At 50.8% G+C, this 18,008-nt stretch overlaps 1 protein-coding gene across 3 annotated transcripts; it reads right to left on the bottom strand.

Annotated features, from left to right (window-relative positions):
* Positions 1-677: 677 nt before the first annotated feature.
* LOC135239305 (hypermethylated in cancer 2 protein-like) lies at positions 678-18,008 on the bottom strand. 3 transcript variants are annotated; one of them, XM_064307874.1, is made up of 2 exons: positions 17,893-18,008; positions 678-5,494 (listed from the first exon to the last, which is right to left on the bottom strand). In XM_064307874.1, exon 2 carries the CDS (start codon positions 5,462-5,464, stop codon positions 3,761-3,763), a length of 1,704 nt encoding a protein of 567 aa, XP_064163944.1. In that variant the 5' UTR covers positions 5,465-5,494; positions 17,893-18,008; the 3' UTR covers positions 678-3,760. The 3 variants fall into 3 exon arrangements, with proteins under 3 accessions (XP_064163944.1, XP_064163945.1, XP_064163943.1); XM_064307875.1 differs by lacking the exon at positions 17,893-18,008 and adding an exon at positions 17,605-17,879; XM_064307873.1 differs by lacking the exon at positions 17,893-18,008 and adding an exon at positions 17,222-17,588.

Raw genomic sequence — 18,008 nt, 5'->3', positions numbered from 1 at the left:
AACACACTTTAAAGAGAGAGAAAGAGAGAAGGCTCGGGTTATCTATATATCTATATCTGACAGACTGAAATTGCGTTAAGGTATTATGGAAGTGCCGCCAACAGACTGACACCAAAGCTAGACTCATCTCAGCCTCACGGAAGCCTGAGTGAAGTGGACTGGGAGGCACAGCCCATTGGCCAAGACCAGCCAATAGCAACCCGCCCCCCCATTTCAAACTGCGCAGCGAATTCTCACCAATTCACCAACGCACAGAAACATCAGTGCTTTTCTACAGGCAACTTAAAGAAAAGCAAAGCATCTCGGACTGGTCTCACCTGGTTTGAGGTCTGGAACTGTAAAAGTTTTTCTTTTTTGTAAACAATGAGATAAATACATACGTTATCTTTTTTTTTTGTTGAGCCACACAAGGTGTCGATCATTCAAATGTGCTTTGGTTTAAAAAAGTTTGTGGATTTGGGTATGAGCTATTTTTTCACCACTTTTACGTACACTACAATTTTATTTTTCCTTAACTCTGGAACTGAGAATAGAAGTTAATCTGTTAGTCTGAGCTGCCCGGCCTTTTCTGAAGGCTTAGTGATCCGTGAAAAAGGAACATTTTTAAAGTTTTAAATATGAAACTAGTGTTTTGCTTTTTCTTTTGATAAAATACAGAAAATCAATACAATAAAATGTTGTACAAATGTAGTTGAAAGTCCTGTGTTCTAAGACACAAAACCGTCCCTGAAGTTTGAGTAGTAGTACTGTCACAGTTTGTGTTTTTCCTGTTTTGTTTTTTTTTTTGCTTTCCTTTTGTCATTCTTGCTTTCTTTAGTTTAACTGCAGTGCCAACATCTTTGCAGAGATCAGTAGATCTCACTGTACAATACACCTTTGCTTCACAGACATTACACTGAACTGATTAAGTGCTGACGTGCACACAGGTGTAGAGAGGGAAAGCATCCTGGGCTCCTGAATGTCCTGGAAGGGGGGCGTTTGGAGGAAAACAGACCCTGCACTGATTAGAGAAGCGCAAACGTTAAATACTTAAAAACAAAAAGGGGAGGGGGGGGGGGGAGGAAAGCGCCACATGCAGCAGACTGAGGGGGCTTCCTGTAAACCAGGCTGGGGGGGCACAGCCCCTGTCCCAGGCCACATGTGCCCTTGACACTGAAGGGGAGGCAACAGGGAGTTTGGTACTGGAATAAATGAAGGGCAGATTGATTTTTTTCTCTCCATAATTGTAAAAATAAAATAATGGAATCAATGACTCAAAAGTTCTGACTTCAAAATGAGAAGGCAGGCAGAGGGAACCAAGTGTGTGGAAGCAGAACTAACTAAGGCCGTGTTGTTTTTTTATATAAATGTAAAATCAAATGAAAAGCAAATGTCTCAAAAGTTTTCCTCTCAAAACAAGGGGAGAAGAACAGAGTCTTTCAGGAAAGCCAAGATGGCGACTGACAGGAGCCCAGAATGCAGCAGCCTCCGTCTGCACTCAACAGAATCAGGACTGTGGCCGCATCGCGATGCCGATACACATTTCACATAAAACATGACTATGAGCAAGCATAGAGGAATGTCTACAAGGCTTGTATTGAAGGTCCTTCTGCAGAGTCCTGCTGGGAACATGACACACTGGATTCTGTGTGAATGGTTCTTTTGGGGAATTTCACCATTTTTATAATCCATTTTTAATAGCAGTTACCCTCATCCAGTAACATTACACCAACCAATGAGAGGGCCCACCGTTTTAAGATCATGACTAAATATAGAATTATATATCAAAATTATTAATTTAATGTTTGTTTTTAATTTGACAGTTTGAGTCCATAGCAATTTTCAAATGGGTAGCTAATACAGCCCAAAAGAATCTGTCCTCTCTGGTCCAGTGTACCGCTCATTCAATACAAGCTTCACAATTCTGATCAAAAAAACAACAAAAAACAAGCAAATCTACAAGCCTAAATCCACATTATTACATTTAAATTTTACCTTTTTTTCTTTAGTTTTTTTGTTTTTGTTTTTTTTTTTTTGGTCTGCACTGAAATAAAACACCCTGTTGAGAACAGGTGAGAGTACAAGGGAAATGAGACAAACTGTTGCCGAGGGAACACTGTAAACTTCTGAAGCTGCAAAGTTTACAATTTTACCAGCCCACCAATCAGCAGAAGTTTTACTTGCAATCCGCAGACTTTCATTGGTCAGAAAAATACAGCAATTAGTTAACATTCAAAGCCCCCCACTACAGAGTTCTTGGTCTAGGATAGAATTTTAAAACATAAAAATTACAGGAGAAGAAAATAATTTAGTCAGCTACACTGTATATTTACTCTCATATTTTTTTAAACTTTGGTTATGGACTTCTCTAGTATTTGTTAATCAGCTCCTTGACATTCATCATCTCTTTGGAACGAAGTTCAGAAATAAACTAACCTGCTTTCAGCTGTGGGCTCCAGGCAAGGACGTTACAGTACGTTTCTGAGGAGGGACTCCCGAATACTCAGCGCCCAAAAAGCTATCCTTTCCTTTGACAAGAAAACCATGATCACCAGTAAACCCCCGAGAAATACAGCATGAAAACCTTTGTTGAGAGATGGGCAGGTTTTAAAGCCTCATGTTAAATGCAACTCTACAGACTTTATACATGTAATTACAATCAGGACACCTCCGACATTCTCAGACGAATCCGCGTATTGTTCTTAAAGATAAGAGGTAGCAAGGTTACAAGCCTATTCATGTAGACTTGTCTTTTTTCTTTTTTTAAGTGAGGGGGAAAAGCTATACAAACCCAAAAAAATGGTACCTACTCCAGACTATATCAAAAAACACCCCCAAAACAATACCTTCACCCCACCCCTACAAGAAATATTCCTATAACTTCCAGTTTAAACATTCACATACATTACAAGTTCTTTCAATAAAACAAGTACCACTATGTTTTGTATTTTTTTCCTTTGCTGGAATAACCGTAAGAACTATAAATGAAAATAATCCTAATATCGGTTTCAGACCCCCTTCTCTAGAATCCTATTAAAAGGACCACAAGCAGGGTAGCTGTGTATGTTGGGGTAATAAACTAACCTTCAGACCACTGAGTTTAATGGGCCAGGCTACATAGGCATACCCAGTTTCTCTCCTTTATACACAGGTTCAGTCCTTTGTGCATTCTTACCTTCAGGATAAACGGCTACAAGATTCTACTGCCTACTTGCATGCTGGAAAACTGCCATACGGTTCAAGAGGTCTGGCTTCGGTTCGACCGCCAACAAACACACGGGTGTCTGCTGAAGAGTTTCATTTATGTTTCCTTCTACTACTCACACTACTTGAAGCCACACCTGTTGGTAGTAAACTGGTCTACCTATTTCACTGTGGCTCGTTTTTGAAAAAGGTTAGACTTTTTTTCTTTTTTTTGGAGAAAGGGGTGGAAGGGTTTAGGGTTTTTGGTCATCTCAAGTGGTCGTGACACAGTTTGAGTACCCCAGTCAACATTCACAGCATGTAGTAAAAATAAAACTGCAGGTTTCTCCACTCATCCCTGGAGTTTCAGCAGAGAAGGGAGACCACGCCCGTCTTCCCCTAAGCTTCTTTGTGCCTTGTGGGTCATGTGACCTACCGGCACGGGTGTCACACGGGCAGAGAGGTGTTTGAGGAATTTCTGCGTGTGCCGCCGGGTCTCCATCGCGGAAAAGGAGAGAGGGCGCGCGACTGAGCGCGTATGCTTTGGAGAAAAGAGAAAAGAAAAAGGGAAAAGAGGGGATATGGCGAGTCTTTGGCTTTATGACGGGGACGTGTGCATGCGCAGGTGGCTGATCAGGTTGCGCTGCTGTGTGAACTTCCCGCCGCAGAGCTGGCACTCGTAGGGCTTCTCGCCCGAGTGCACGCGCATGTGCTCGGTCAGGCGGTACTGGCGGGTGAAGCGCATGCCGCACTCCTCGCAGGCGAAGGGCTTGAGGCCCAGGTGGCTGCGCATGTGGCGGGTCATGGTGCCGCGCTGCGTGAACATCTTGCCGCAGATGTTGCAGGGGAAGGGCCGGGTCAGCCAGTGGCTCTTCTCGTGCTGCCGCAGGGTCGCCGGGTCCTTGTAGCTCTTGCTGCACACCGTGCACTTGAAGGGGCGGGGCTCGGAGCCGGCGCCGAAGGCTGCCGCGGGGGGGGCCGCCTGCGAGGACAGGTCCTCCGCCTCCGTGGCCTCCTTGGCGTAGGAGTCCTCCTCCTTGATGTAGAGCTCCTCCTCGGTGTGCGTCTCCACGTGGGCGTTGAGCTGCTCCGAGCTGGGGAAGCCTTTGCCGCAGGGGATGCACACGTACAGGTTGTCGCCCAGCGCCGGCTCAAAGCCCTCCTGCCGGAACACGTAGTTAGCGCCGGCCCGGCGTCGGCCCCCGCCGGCCCTGCCGCCGCCCCCCCGGCCCTCCGCCTCACTCTGCCCGCTGTCCTCGCTGTGCTCCCGCCCGTTCTCTGCCCCTTCCTCGTCCTCCTCCTCCTCTTCCTCCTTGCACAGGAAGGAGCGGTCCGAGCTGAAGCTGCCACCGCTGGACCGCTGCTCGCCCGTCGGCGGCTTCTTGGCCCCCCGGCCGAGGCCGTTGGTCAGGACGGGACGGCCCGGCTCCTTGCCGGCGTCCTCCCCCCCCTCGCCCCCCTCCTTCTTGCGGGCGATCTGGCGGGAGCTCTTGCGCAGCCCTGGCAGGGCCTGGCGCTCCTCCTGCGCCCCCGCCTCCCCCAGGTCCATGGGCTCGGCGTCGCCGCCCTGCTGGGGGTCTTCGAACGAGGCACTGTTGGCTGTGGATGTGGAGCGGGGCGGGGACTCCAGAGGGGTGCTGCTGTTGGGGCTCACCTCGTCGGTCGCCGTGCCGACGGAGGGGCTCTTTTTGGACAGGTCCAGGCCTAGCTGCTGGTTCCCCCCGCTGCTCCCGTTGCTGCTCCCCCCGGCCGCCTGGCCCGCGCCCTCGCCGTGCTCCTCATCCGACAGCCTGTCGCTCGCCGGCTCGGCGCGCCGCTCCTTCTTTTCGCTCTCCTTCGCCCCCGAGAAGCGGGCGAGGACCAGCGGCATGGAGGACAGCCTCTGGGTGCGGAGAGGGCGCCCTCCGGTGGGGGTGCAGGGCTTGGCGGGTAGGGGTTTGCCGCTGCGTTTGAGTTTCTTCCTGCAGAGCGCCGCCAGGTCGTGCAGCTGGAGGTAGCTGGCCGCCGTCAGGAGGGCGGTGAAGTTCTGCTCGCTGCTCGGCTCCGAGGACAGCAGCTTGCCCGTGTAGATGAAGTCCAGGATCTGCCGGAACACGGACGGGTTCACCATCTCCGTGTCCAGGTTGATCAGGTTGTCGTGGAGCATGAGGGACTTGAAGTAGATGCTGCTGGCCGCCAGGATGTTCTTGTGTGCCCGGAAGAGGGCGTTCTCCACCACGATGATCACGTCACACAGGAAACCTTTGGCTCTTTGCTGGTTCAGCTGCAGCAGCAATTGTTTGGCATGATTTGGCAATTCCATTTCCACCTTCTCTTCCGACACCTGTACAGCCTGGGAGAACAAAGGAGACAGGTAAGACTCACACGTACATACAGGCATTTAGCTGGCATTCTTATCCAGAAAGACTCACTAGAGCCCACCCAACCAACAGAAAAATGGGTCAGAAAATATTCAGACAACATGAGGCACTTGTTCTCATGTGGCGTTATTATGTTCACTATCGAAACCATACTCTGGATATTATGCGTGTTGTTTACCTGCATCTGATCAATGCTGGTCAGCTGAGAGAACTAAATTTAAAAAAAACATTAGCAGCTGGATTTGTCCTCTGGGGTCCAGTTAAGCTGGTTTGGGATAACTGCAGTTTTTCAAAACAGGGAGCTTTCTAAATCGCACTCACGCACTTACACCCCTGCCCTTGGGCCTGTGGGACGTGTTCCACCCACAGGCCTCGGCAAACAGGGATAAACGGTCATGTGCTGAACCACACCTGCAAACATCCGGCGCTGCCTCTCTCTCAATGAGAGAGCAGAAAGCCACCTGGGTACGCTCAGACGGGTACGCTCATAGACTGTACGCTCACGGGTATCCTGACAGGTACGGTCATAGAAGAGTATGCTCATAGACAGGTGCGCTCAGACGGGTACACTCAGACAGGTACGCTCACAGAAGGGTACGCTAACAGGTACGCTCACAGAAGGGTACGCTAACAGGTACGCTCACAGAAGGGTACGCTAACAGGTACGCTCACAGAAGGGTACGCTAACAGGTACGCTCACAGAAGGGTACGCTAACAGGTACGCTCACAGAAGGGTACGCTAACAGGTACGCTCACAGAAGGGTACGCTAACAGGTACGCTCACAGAAGGGTACGCTAACAGGTACGCTCACAGAAGGGTACGCTAACAGGTACGCTCACAGAAGGGTACGCTAACAGGTACGCTCACAGAAGGGTACGCTAACAGGTACGCTCACAGAAGGGTACGCTAACAGGTACGCTCACAGAAGGGTACGCTAACAGGTACGCTCACAGAAGGGTACGCTAACAGGTACGCTCACAGAAGGGTACGCTAACAGGTACGCTCACAGAAGGGTACGCTAACAGGTACGCTCACAGAAGGGTACTCTCATAGACTGGTTGGCTCAGACGGGTACGTTCATAGATGGGTGTGTAGGACATGTTCACAACACTGTTTCAGTGTTCAAAAAACCACGGAACAATAAATAAACAGACAAACAAACATGGACCTGCTTTAGTGTGTGACATGGTGATCAACCACGCACCAAACCCCCAACCCCCGCACCCCCCGCACCCCCCTCCCCACCCCACTCCACACCCCGCACCCCCCGCACCCCCCACCCACCGCACCCCCCTCCCCACTCCGCACCCCCGCACCCCCGCACCCCCACCCGCACCCCCTCCCCACTCCACACCCCGCATCCACTACCCCCCGCACCCCACTCCACACCTCCCACCCAATAAAATGGAAGCGGCTGTCCTGCTTCCTTTAAGCGGCCGGATTTGGATGAGGGCCACAGACTGAGGCGGTCCCAGGCTGCCCCCCGACTCCCCCTCCCCCCCCCACCTCGCACACGCAACGCCCACATACAGTGTCATGTTCTCAGCGGTGTACAAATGTAATGTAGCATTCCGGTTACAAAGGGAGGGAGGGGGGTCGGAGAAATCAAGCAGCAGCGCGCCCCCCCCCCCCCAAACTACTCCTCCAGCACCAGTATCAGTTTTCAGCGCGATACAGGAATACTCCTGCCACCCGTAATTACTGACAGGTAACCCCAGATTAGTCACTTTGTGTTCAGGCGGAAGGGGGGGGGGTGTAGGGTGGGGGTGGAACTGTGGGTGGCTGTGGGTGGCGGGAGCCTGCAACCTGATCTGGGAAAACTCCAAACGTAGGGGTGGGTGTGGCAGCCTTCCCGATTGGGCCTCCTCTCCTTGGCAGGCCCTGGCCTGTACCCAGAATTTGCATTACCGCCCCACCCCCCCCCCCCCCCCCCCCCCCGTTCAGGTCTGAGCTCGTCACCCAGCAGGAGGAGCTCCGTGTCGTCGCCTGGGTTTCACACGGAAGCAGGTCGGCCCAAGAACTGCCCGTCCCGTACAACCACGTCTGTCCTCACAGATCTTTCAACTACTTAAAAAAAAAAAGTTTTTTATTTAATTAATTATGCAAGTTCCTGTATGTGAGAACAGCCAGATGATGAAGGATTTCAGAGCCAGCTGGATGATTGATTACAGTAGAAAGCCTGCTGGACCACTTTGTACTGAATATGAAAATTTAAAAGAATTTGCAAGATGCTGTGAAAGCCTTGATGTGGCAGGTGTGCCAGTGGGGCTGCATGCCAGTGGGGCTGTGCCCTCAAACCTCTTCATTCACCTCCCTATCACCGGCTCTTCTCCCTCCCGCATGCCACCATTTTCCCAGCTCTCGCTTCGTTCGCTTCCTTTCCCCCCCTCGGTCGCTCTCACAGACAGGAAGTGCTGCAGAGCAATCCGTTTCACTCAGGGACGTGCAGATTCTATTACTCCTGTAGCTTTTGCTGAGCAGTTGTATCAGCAAGATAGAAAGTAGCAACGAATGGTTAAGTCATGATGGCAGTTGGTGGTCGCCTCTTCTAGCCGTGAGTACCTCAGAGAGGAAAGCGATCTACATCCTCCAACTGGAAACGGAACGGATAACAAAATCAGAAACCAACACAATTTCAAACCCCTACGATTTCACAGGGACCGGCTCAAACCATCTTCATGAAAGATGCTTTTGAATCACACCTACTCTTAAATGACACTTTTAAAAAATCATCTCTGATAAATGGTCTTGCAGACCTACATTTAAATCAAAAATAAAATGTGTTATGACTTCTGAAAAAGAGCAAATGCATCATTTTTTGATCACGCATGGGAACACGAATGTATGAAAACCAAATCCCTGCAGCAGACTTGCATTTAGGTACCATTTCATAATATCCAAATACAAATATTACCATTTCATAATATCCAAATACAATGTGATAATCACATTGCTGGCTGCAGGTTCAGCGCAGGTGATAAGGGTCCTGCCCCGCCCCGCTGCGTCCCGTTTGGCCACGCCCACATCGCCTGCACACTGCTGGCCAGCTGCCACTCTGCTGAACTGCGTCCCGTTTGGCCACGCCCACATCGCCTGCACACTGCTGGCCAGCTGCCACTCTGCTGAACTGCGAACCGTTTGGCCACGCCCACATCGCCTGCACACTGCTGGCCAGCTGCCACTCTGCTGAACTGCGTCCCGTTTGCCACGCCCACATCGCCTGCACACTGCTGCCACTGCCACTCTGCTGAACTGCGAACCGTTTGGCCACGCCCACATCGCCTGCACACTGCTGGCCAGCTGCCACTCTGCTGACTGCGAACCGTTGGCCACGCCACATCGCCTGCACACTGCTGGCCAGCTGCCACTTGCTGAACTGCGAACCGTTGGCCACGCCCACATCGCCTGCACACTGCTGGCCAGCTGCCACTCTGCTGAACTGCGAACCGTTTGGCCACGCCCACATCGCCTGCACACTGCTGGCCAGCTGCCACTCTGCTGAACTGCGTCCCGTTTGGCCACGCCTACATCGCCTGCACACTGCTGGCCAGCTGCCACTCTGCTGAACTGCGTCCCGTTTGGCCACGCCTACATCGCCTGCACACTGCTGGCCAGCTGCCACTCTGCTGAACTGCGAACCGTGCCGAAGGTTTTAGAGCCGACCGTACGAAGCAGAGAGGGAGGGTTAGGGTTTGGACAAGGGACGTGCGGGGTTAGGGTTAGGGTTTGGACAAGGGACATCTGGGTTAGGGTTAGGGTTTGGACAAGGGACGTGTGGGGTTAGGGTTAGGACGAGGGACGTGCGGGGTTAGGGTTTGGACAAGGGATGTGTGGGGTTAGGGTTAGGACGAGGGACGTGTGGGGTTAGGGTTAGGACGAGGGAGGTGTGGGGTTAGGACGAGGGACGTGTGGGGTTAGGGTTAGGACGGGGGACGTGTGGGGTTAGGGTTAGGGTTTGGACAAGGGACGTCTGGGTTAGGGTTAGGACGAAGGACGTGTAGGGTTAGGGTTAGGACGAGGGAGGTGTGGGGTTAGGGTTTGGACGAGGGACGTGTGGGGTTAGGGTTAGGACGAGGGACGTGTGGGTTTAGGGTTAGGACGAGGGACGTGTGGAGTTAGGGTTAAGACGAGGGACGTGTGGGGTTAGGGTTAGGACGAGGGAGGTGCGGGGTTAGGATGAGGGCGGTCCAGGGTTAGGTTTAGGATGAGGGACGTGTGGGTTAGGGTTAGGACGAGGGACGTCCGGGTTAGGGTTTGGACGAGGGAGGTGCGGGGTTAGGGTTAGGATGAGGGAGGTGCGGGGTTAGGGTTTGGACGAGGGAGGTCTGGGATTACGGTTAGGGTTTGGACGAGGGAGGTGCGGGGTTAGGGTTAGGACGAGGGAGGTGCGGGGTTAGGGTTAGGACGTGTGGGGTTAGGGTTAGGACGAGGGACGTGTGGGGTTAGGGTTAGGACGAGGGACGTGTGGGGTTAGGGTTTGGACAAGGGACGTCTGGGTTAGGGTTAGGACGAAGGACGTGTGGGGTTAGGGTTAGGGTTAGGACGAGGGAGGTGCGGGGTTAGGGTTTAGACGAGGGACGTGTGGGGTTAGGGTTTGGACGAGGGACGTGCGGGTTTAGGGTTAGGACGAGGGACGTGTGGGGTTAGGGTTAAGACGAGGGACGTGTGGGGTTAGGGTTAGGACGAGGGAGGTGCGGGGTTAGGATGAGGGCGGTCCAGGGTTAGGTTTAGGACGAGGGACGTCCGGGTTAGGGTTCGGACGAGGGAGGTGCGGGGTTAGGGTTAGGACGAGGGAGGTGCGGGGTTAGGGTTTGGACGAGGGAGGTGCGGGGTTAGGGTTAGGACGAGGGACGTGCGGGGTTAGGGTTTGGACGAGGGAGGTGCGGGGTTAGGGTTAGGACGAGGGAGGTGCGGGGTTAGGGTTTGGACGAGGGAGGTGCGGGGTTGGGGTTTGGACGAGGGAGGTGCGGGGTTAGGGTTTTACCAGTTCAAACTTATCCTCGTAATGCAGAATTAGAACAACTAGGATTCGTCTTTAGCACAGCCCCCCTCAGCCCTGAAACCACAGGCCACCTGACTTCCTGTGCAAACTGGAACTGACCCGGTGACAGGCGCCAAACAAAGATCCCTGCACACACACAACACACCAGCTTCTAAAATACTGCAGGGAGCACGCTCCAGCCAGATACTGGCACACACAATGGGGCTTTTCTTTTACCTTCTGACTGTGTGGTTAAAGAGTCATTTGAGGTCAAAGAAAGCAGCAGCATGTTCCTTCATTATAAACATAAAGCTTGAGAAAACAGGAGGATATAATTTCATTAAGGACATGAAAAAGGCCAAACAAATAAAGGAGGTTTACCCCTCAATGCACCAGAGCCTGTGGGTGGATGTGCTTTTGTTTTAATAAAAATCAGGGGGCACCATGCAAGTAGCTAAAAACTCAGGCAGGTTTGCTTTGCTGTTCATTAGACCCAGGGGTGCTGAGCAGAGGAATTCAAGCTGCTTTGCGTACAGCTGTAATGCAGGGGGGGCGTGGGGTACCGCTGTAATGGGGAGGGGAGGCACAGCTGTAATGGGGGAGGGGGGGTACGCTGTAATGGGGAGGAGGGCACAGCTGTAATGGGGAGGAGGGGGCACAGCTGTAATGGGGGGAGGAGGGTACCAGCTGTAATGGGGAGGAGGGGCACAGCTGTAATGGGGAGGGGGGCACAGCTGTAATGGGGAGGGGGGCACAGCTGTAATGGGGAGGGGGGCACAGCTGTAATGGGAGGAGGGCACAGCTGTATGGGAGAGGAGGCACAGCTGTAATGGGAGGAGGGGCACAGCTGTAATGGGGAGGAGGCACAGCTGTAATGGGAGGAGGGGCACAGCTGTAATGGGGAGGGGGGCACAGCTGTAATGGGGAGGAGGAGGCACAGCTGTAATGGGAGGGGGGCACAGCTGTAATGGGGAGGAGGGGCACAGCTGTAATGGGGAGGGGGGCACAGCTGTAATGGGGAGAGGGGTACAGCTGTAATGGGGAGGAGGGGCACAGCTGTAATGGGGAGGAGGGGGCACAGCTGTAATGGGGAGGGGGCACAGCTGTAATGGGGAGGGGGGCACAGCTGTAATGGGGAGGAGGGGCACAGCTGTAATGGGGAGGAGGGGCACAGCTGTAATGGGGAGGAGGGGTACAGCTGGAATGGGGGAGGGGTACGGCTGTATGGGGAGGTGGTGGGGGTTGGGCTGGGTGGGGGGTGGGGGTGGTGGGGGGGTCGGCTGGGTGGGGGGTGCAGGTGTGGTTGGTCGGGCTGGGTGGGTGAGTGGTGGGGGGTTGGGCTGGGTGGGGGGTGCAGGTGATGGTTGGTCGGGCTGGGTGGGGGGTGCAGGTGATGGTTAGTGCAGGGCTGGGTGGGGGTGCAGGTGGTGGGGTGCAGGGCTGGGTGGGGAGCAGGTGGTGGGGGGTTGGGCTGGGTGGGGGGTGCAGGTGGTGGGGGCTGGGTGAGCATGCCCGCCTGCTATTGTTGTGGACATTTCAGTATTCACATGACTATGGCATTTGAAGTGTGGCTCTGACATATAATTAGCCTGATGTTTGATATTGTAGAGAAAACCAATATCATACAATTTGGCCTGTTCGCTACAACTGACGAACACCAATGGGAGACTAACTGCATGCATTCCATATAAAATTCCTATCGTGATAAACCAACCCACTCTCCTCTATGATTACATCCCCCCCCCCCCAAGCTCCAAATAATACAGTAGCAGAGGTGCTGACCACAGAATTTCAAAAGGATTACAAAATAATCCAGGATTTCCAGTCTTCTGCATGAGAGGAATCCAGTTGATTCTCATTTGCCCACCAGGTTGCCCATGTTTTACCTTCCGGATGCTCTGCCAACATGAGTGCAGAGCTGTCAAACATGGAAACAAAAACCCTGATGAGCGCCTGTAACTCGCAGGTGCTCACTTGACAGGCTGAGACCTGAAGCGTTCTCCAGAGTGAAGCTCGGCAGGCCGAAGTGTTCTCTAGAGTGAAGCTCTGCCGGCTGAAGCGTTCTCTAGAGTGAAGCTCGGCTGAGAGCTGAAGCGTTCTCCAGAGTGAAGCTCGGCTGGCTGAAGCGTTCTCCAGAGTGAAGCTCGGCTGAGAGCTGAAGCGTTCTCCAGAGTGAAGCTCGGCCGGCTGAAGCGTTCTCTAGAGTGAAGCTCGGCTGGCTGAAGCGTTCTCCAGAGTGAAGCTCGGCTGGCTGAGAGCTGAAGCGTTCTCTAGAGTGAAGCTCGGCTGGCTGAGAGCTGAAGCGTTCTCTAGAGTGAAGCTCGGCTGGCTGAGAGCTGAAGCGTTCTCCAGAGTGAAGCTCGGCTGAGAGCTGAAGCGTTCTCCAGAGTGAAGCTCGGCCAGCTGAAGCGTTCTCCAGAGTGAAGCTCGGCCAGCTGAAGCGTTCTCCAGAGTGAAGCTCGGCTGAGAGCTGAAGCGTTCTCCAGAGTGAAGCTCGGCCAGCTGAAGCGTTCTCCAGAGTGAAGCTCGGCTGAGAGCTGAAGCGTTCTCCAGAGTGAAGCTCGGCCAGCTGAAGCGTTCTCCAGAGTGAAGCTCGGCTGAGAGCTGAAGCATTCTCCAGAGTGAAGCTCGGCTGAGAGCTGAAGCGTTCTCCAGAGTGAAGCTCGGCTGAGAGCTGAAGCATTCTCCAGAGTGAAGCTCTGCCGACTGAGAGCTGAAGCGTTCTCCAGAGTGAAGCTCGGCTGGCTGAGAGCTGAAGCGTTCTCCAGAGTGAAGCTCGGCTGGCTGAGAGCTGAAGCGTTCTCCAGAGTGAAGCTCGGCTGGCTGAGAGCTGAAGCGTTCTCCAGAGTGAAGCTCGGCTGGCTGAAGGGTATGTGGTGCAGGCATCTTTAGCGCTTGTATGCAGACTGTGGTGCTGCATGGCAGTCTCCTGCCTGGACGTGTGGGAGCAGGCTTGCAAGCGCAACTGATGCAGGAAGCTTGCGCTGTGTACACAAGGCCAGTCCACACACTCAGTACCGCTGAGAAATGGAGTAACACAGGAGCTCTCCCCCCCCGCAAATGACCTCATTACAGGGCGTGCGCGTTTTAACCTTCATCATCGCTGCCAATATTTATCACCTCGCAGTGCGGCGTGCAGATCGGCTTCACCGTAAACAGGAAAGCACGTGGATTCCTGCAGCCAGATACACGATCCTCTCAGCGCCTGGAACGCCTTTTTTCACAAACGCTTCCGTCACTCAGCGATTCCAAACCCTGCCCTGTCCTACCCGGCTTCCCTCGCACGATCTCACGCACTTCTCAGAATTCATCGTGCCAGTTTTTTTTCTTTTGTTCTTTTACTAAAGTCTGCTGCAATCGACACCCTGTACGTCTCCTTAATGATGCCAAACAAACCGCCTTTTTCAAATGGTGGAGTGAGCATTAATCGGAGACAATCCAGAGAACCCTCCATAAAGAACTAGAAAGGGTTTCCCTACGGAGACAAGCCAATAACCCTACTCCCACACTCTCAGAAAAACGGGTTTTTGGCTTGTCTTCATTGGGGAACCATACTGAGTTCTGTATGGAACCCTCTATAGCAGGTGTGAAAAGTGTGAAAGCTCCCAGTTTAACCATTTTTCCAGACTAGACAGGGTTCCTCTGCGGAGAAAGAGGAACCTTTTGGAACGCTTTCTTCTGAAAGTGGGCACTGTATTCAGCAGCTTTAATTGGCCAAATAAGTGAAGCGTAATGACAAAGAACCAGCATATCCTGTGGCTCTCCAGGACCAGGGATGGAAACCACAGTATTTACCCCAGCTTTACTGCAGAGAACCGTCCATAACCGCCTCTTTAGGCTCACCACACTGCTGGACCACATGTGTGACCCTATTTAGACCACTGACGTAAGAATTACCTTTTTAATTAGTAATATTTATTGCACATGCCAAAACAAGACTCTTCTCTATGGTTTAACTGACGAGAAACATTTTTCTTCAGACTCCATGGCAAAAAAAATTTAATTCTAAGAGTTCTAGCATAAAGCCTAGTTCACATTAAATGCATATTCATGAATTTTTCAAAGTTTTTTTTTTTTTTGTCTACCTCAACAATCGAGTTCTCCCGTGAGCCCATGCACTGAACCGGTCACCGCCCACCACACTGCATTAGGGCTGAGACTGAGAAAACGAAACCTAACTCCAGCCCACGCTATAGAGTTGCTCTATCGGATACACCACAGAGAGCTCAGCCTGAATGCCATGCAGTAATTCTATATCTATGCAAACAGCTCTTCAGTAAAGAAAGAGTTCTTCCAAATAATTGGTTGATTATCATTTCCGTCTTCCTGAAGATGCTGCTTGAGTAAGATTTAGGTTTAGAGCAATGCTGCCATTCTGAACAGATTGGCAGATCAGAAAAAAACCTTGATAAATGAATGTATTCATTATGTGAACAGCAGATACAAGTTGTTTTTAAACAGCAATTTAAATACTGAAATCAACAATAGCCAATGTGGATCTACCCACAATATTCCAGACTAGAGCTGAATGTGATTAAATGGTGTCTACAGAAGAGGTTAGTGTGTTAAAAGAAACGGAAGAAACTGCACTTATTGAATTGCCACAGTAAATGCCAGCTATGTAGCCAGTCGCAATGGCACTGTGTAAAGCCTATACTGAGTTTGTACATAGCAAGGAGAGCAGGGTGGTCATTTAGCATGAAGAACAACCACATGTACATAACACTGTATGTTACCAGACCCCTGACATTTCAACCTACTTTTAATTTCTGTTAATAAAATGTTTAAAAGAAAGTACATGCTTGTCCAGTAAATTATCCCCCACTTTCCTTAATATGCAAAATTACATGCACACCTTTTGCCTCCCCTAAAACAAATGTAGTCAATTTGCAAATGACAGTTATTTCAACAGTAACTTCCCCCAAATTTGAATTTCAAAATTGAAATTTCAAGATGCATAACTGAAAAAAAAATTTAATGAAAAAAAAAGCAGTAATAAACACAGAACAATTTAACCTGTAATCTTGAAATATTAGGAACAAATAATCTGGCATAATCCTGGCATCAGTGGTACAAGGGATCGCTCTAAGAATGATCATGCCCTTTAACATCCGTACTGCCAACTAACTGCACAGCCATAATCGCTCGCTCTCTCACTCGCTCGCTCACAGCTCAGTCTGCGTCCGTTTAGGAACGCTGGTGTTTACCCAGCAGTCTGTGCAGTGGGCAGCAGTGTGCTGGAGCCCATTAACCCTGCCGCTTGTGTGCCCCGTCCTTGTGACCAATTATATCCATTAAGTCACTAATATACTTATAGTAAGCACAAGAGTCCCCTATTCCCGAGTAAACAACAGCCTCGCTCTCTGCCCGCCCGGGCAGATCGGCCCAAGCTCACACGTTTCATTCTGCGGGAATGGACGGCATTTTCCCCCATTAATCTCAGAATCCTGAATTGTTGGACAGTAATGGTCACGCGTATTTGGGGCGACTGCTACACATTCTCACCTGTAGTCAGCTGTCAAACAAGGAGTGTAAAAGCTCTTGGTGTGTGTGCGCGCTTTTTACATCCTTTGCCTTTAGTTGATGATTAGGGTGAAGAACAAATATTAGAAACAAATAAGGGGGAAAGTCGCATCACTTGAGGGTAATGTGGCAATTAAGCAAATGGACCGATTAGCCAAGTCAACTCTATTTGTTGCCTAATTTTTTACGGACTGCTTCACGGCACAGCCGTGCCACTTCCGCCATCGCACCCAAACTGTAATCCCAGATAATGAAGGCGAGGTGCTTCCTTACCCTCCTCTGGTACCGGAAGCACTAATGACCTTACCTAGTTCTCCCCCGCCCATACTTTATTTTTTTCCAAACGAAACCCTGGAGTACTCAGGCGTTCGCAACTGAGCGGCGCATTTCTGCTCATTAGCCGTAGTTGCATACAACTTGTTACCGTATTGTTTTACTGTCAATATAACATCAGCCAGCAGTATGGTGGGCAATAGTGGGGGCAAAGCCCTAATTTGCAAAAGTAAAAATCGCAAGTAAATGTCAACTGTTGCAAAAAAAAAAAAAAGACTGCAGATATTGCGGGTGATTCAATACACAGGCAAATATACACAGCGGATAATGCAAGTCGTCTTATGCCGTTCTTTTGTCAAGAAAAACTGCCCAGATAGGCCAGAATGCTGGATGTCCTTCCAGTCAATGCAACCCGATACAAAACACGAACGCCCCAAAGAACCTGTCAATCATACCAGCATTCCCTTTCTGAATGAACAAGCTCCAGACCACCACTTTAATAACAACGTGATTATGTACAGATACAAAAAAACCTTTCTCCAAATAGTCGCGCTTCAGATGTTACACCACCATCACATGCACCTTAAAGACACAGCAGCCTATGCATCTGAAATCAAGCAAACACGTCACATCCATTCTTTACGTAAACTTCCGACAATAACAGCAACTACATAAAAAGCGCAATCATCGAAGACATTTGTAACAGCTTGTAGCCTATGAAATCGTGTCCATGGAAGAGAGAACTCCCATGTTACCAGCCTTGACATCAAAGCCTTGAATGATCGACAATAGCCAGTGCCACAGAGAACAATGTTTCGGGTATACTTCCGTCCCAACGCCTTCGAGAGGACATAAACATCATAATGCACATACAGAGACAGCGATCACTGGACTTCATCATGTAAAAAAACTATACCATACCTGGTTCATTGGATAGCGCCCATAGCATATTCAAATGTAGTCGCTGAATGTAAACCGACGGTCTCGATTGTCCGAATGCAGTTAAATTACATTTCCCATCATATCTTGCACATTGATGCGATTTCGATGCCAGCCTTGCACTCGGTATTTAACATTTTAAGCGCAATTACTGCTTAAAGATAAACGCATGGAAAAACAGTATGGGGATCCCCATAATTCCTAAGCGCGAGATGAAACGGGTATTTGCTTGTGCTTAATTGAATTTGCCAGTTCACCAAGCTATACATTTACAAACGTGGGCTTCCTAAATGTGAGAGCTTTAAAAACATATATAAACAAAACCAAATATTTGCTTAACAACATGCAAATATCCTATTACTCACTCAGAATGCAGCGCGGTGTTCGCGGAGCCTGTACTACTAGCGATTGCATCGCGGGTTTAGCAAGACAACCCGAAGCGACCACATCTTGCCAAGCTGGTAAAACTGGCTCTCTAGGAGTAGGCATTAGACAAGAGAAACCCCTGTTTACTGGCACGCGATAGCAACTAAAATTGGGTAAATCTTGCGTTTGTACGCGCGGCGCAAAAACAATCCGCCCCAAGATCGCACCCAGCCCCTGGCAGCATCATTTTGTCTGCCTTAAAAATAGCAGAAACGATATTTCTATACCTTAATACATCGGTAGGAGCGTTCTCAGTTTACCACCCTGCTTTCTCATCTCACAGCCTTCCGAGCGCCATCTTGCAAGCTTGTGACGTTGGGATCTCTCACCCCTGACCCAAATT

Source organism: Anguilla rostrata, chromosome 14 (assembly GCF_018555375.3).
Source record: "Anguilla rostrata isolate EN2019 chromosome 14, ASM1855537v3, whole genome shotgun sequence".
In the NCBI taxonomy this organism is placed as follows: domain Eukaryota; kingdom Metazoa; phylum Chordata; class Actinopteri; order Anguilliformes; family Anguillidae; genus Anguilla; species Anguilla rostrata.
The sequence above is the reverse complement of the archived record's forward strand: the minus strand, read 5'-3'. Positions and strand labels throughout refer to the sequence as shown.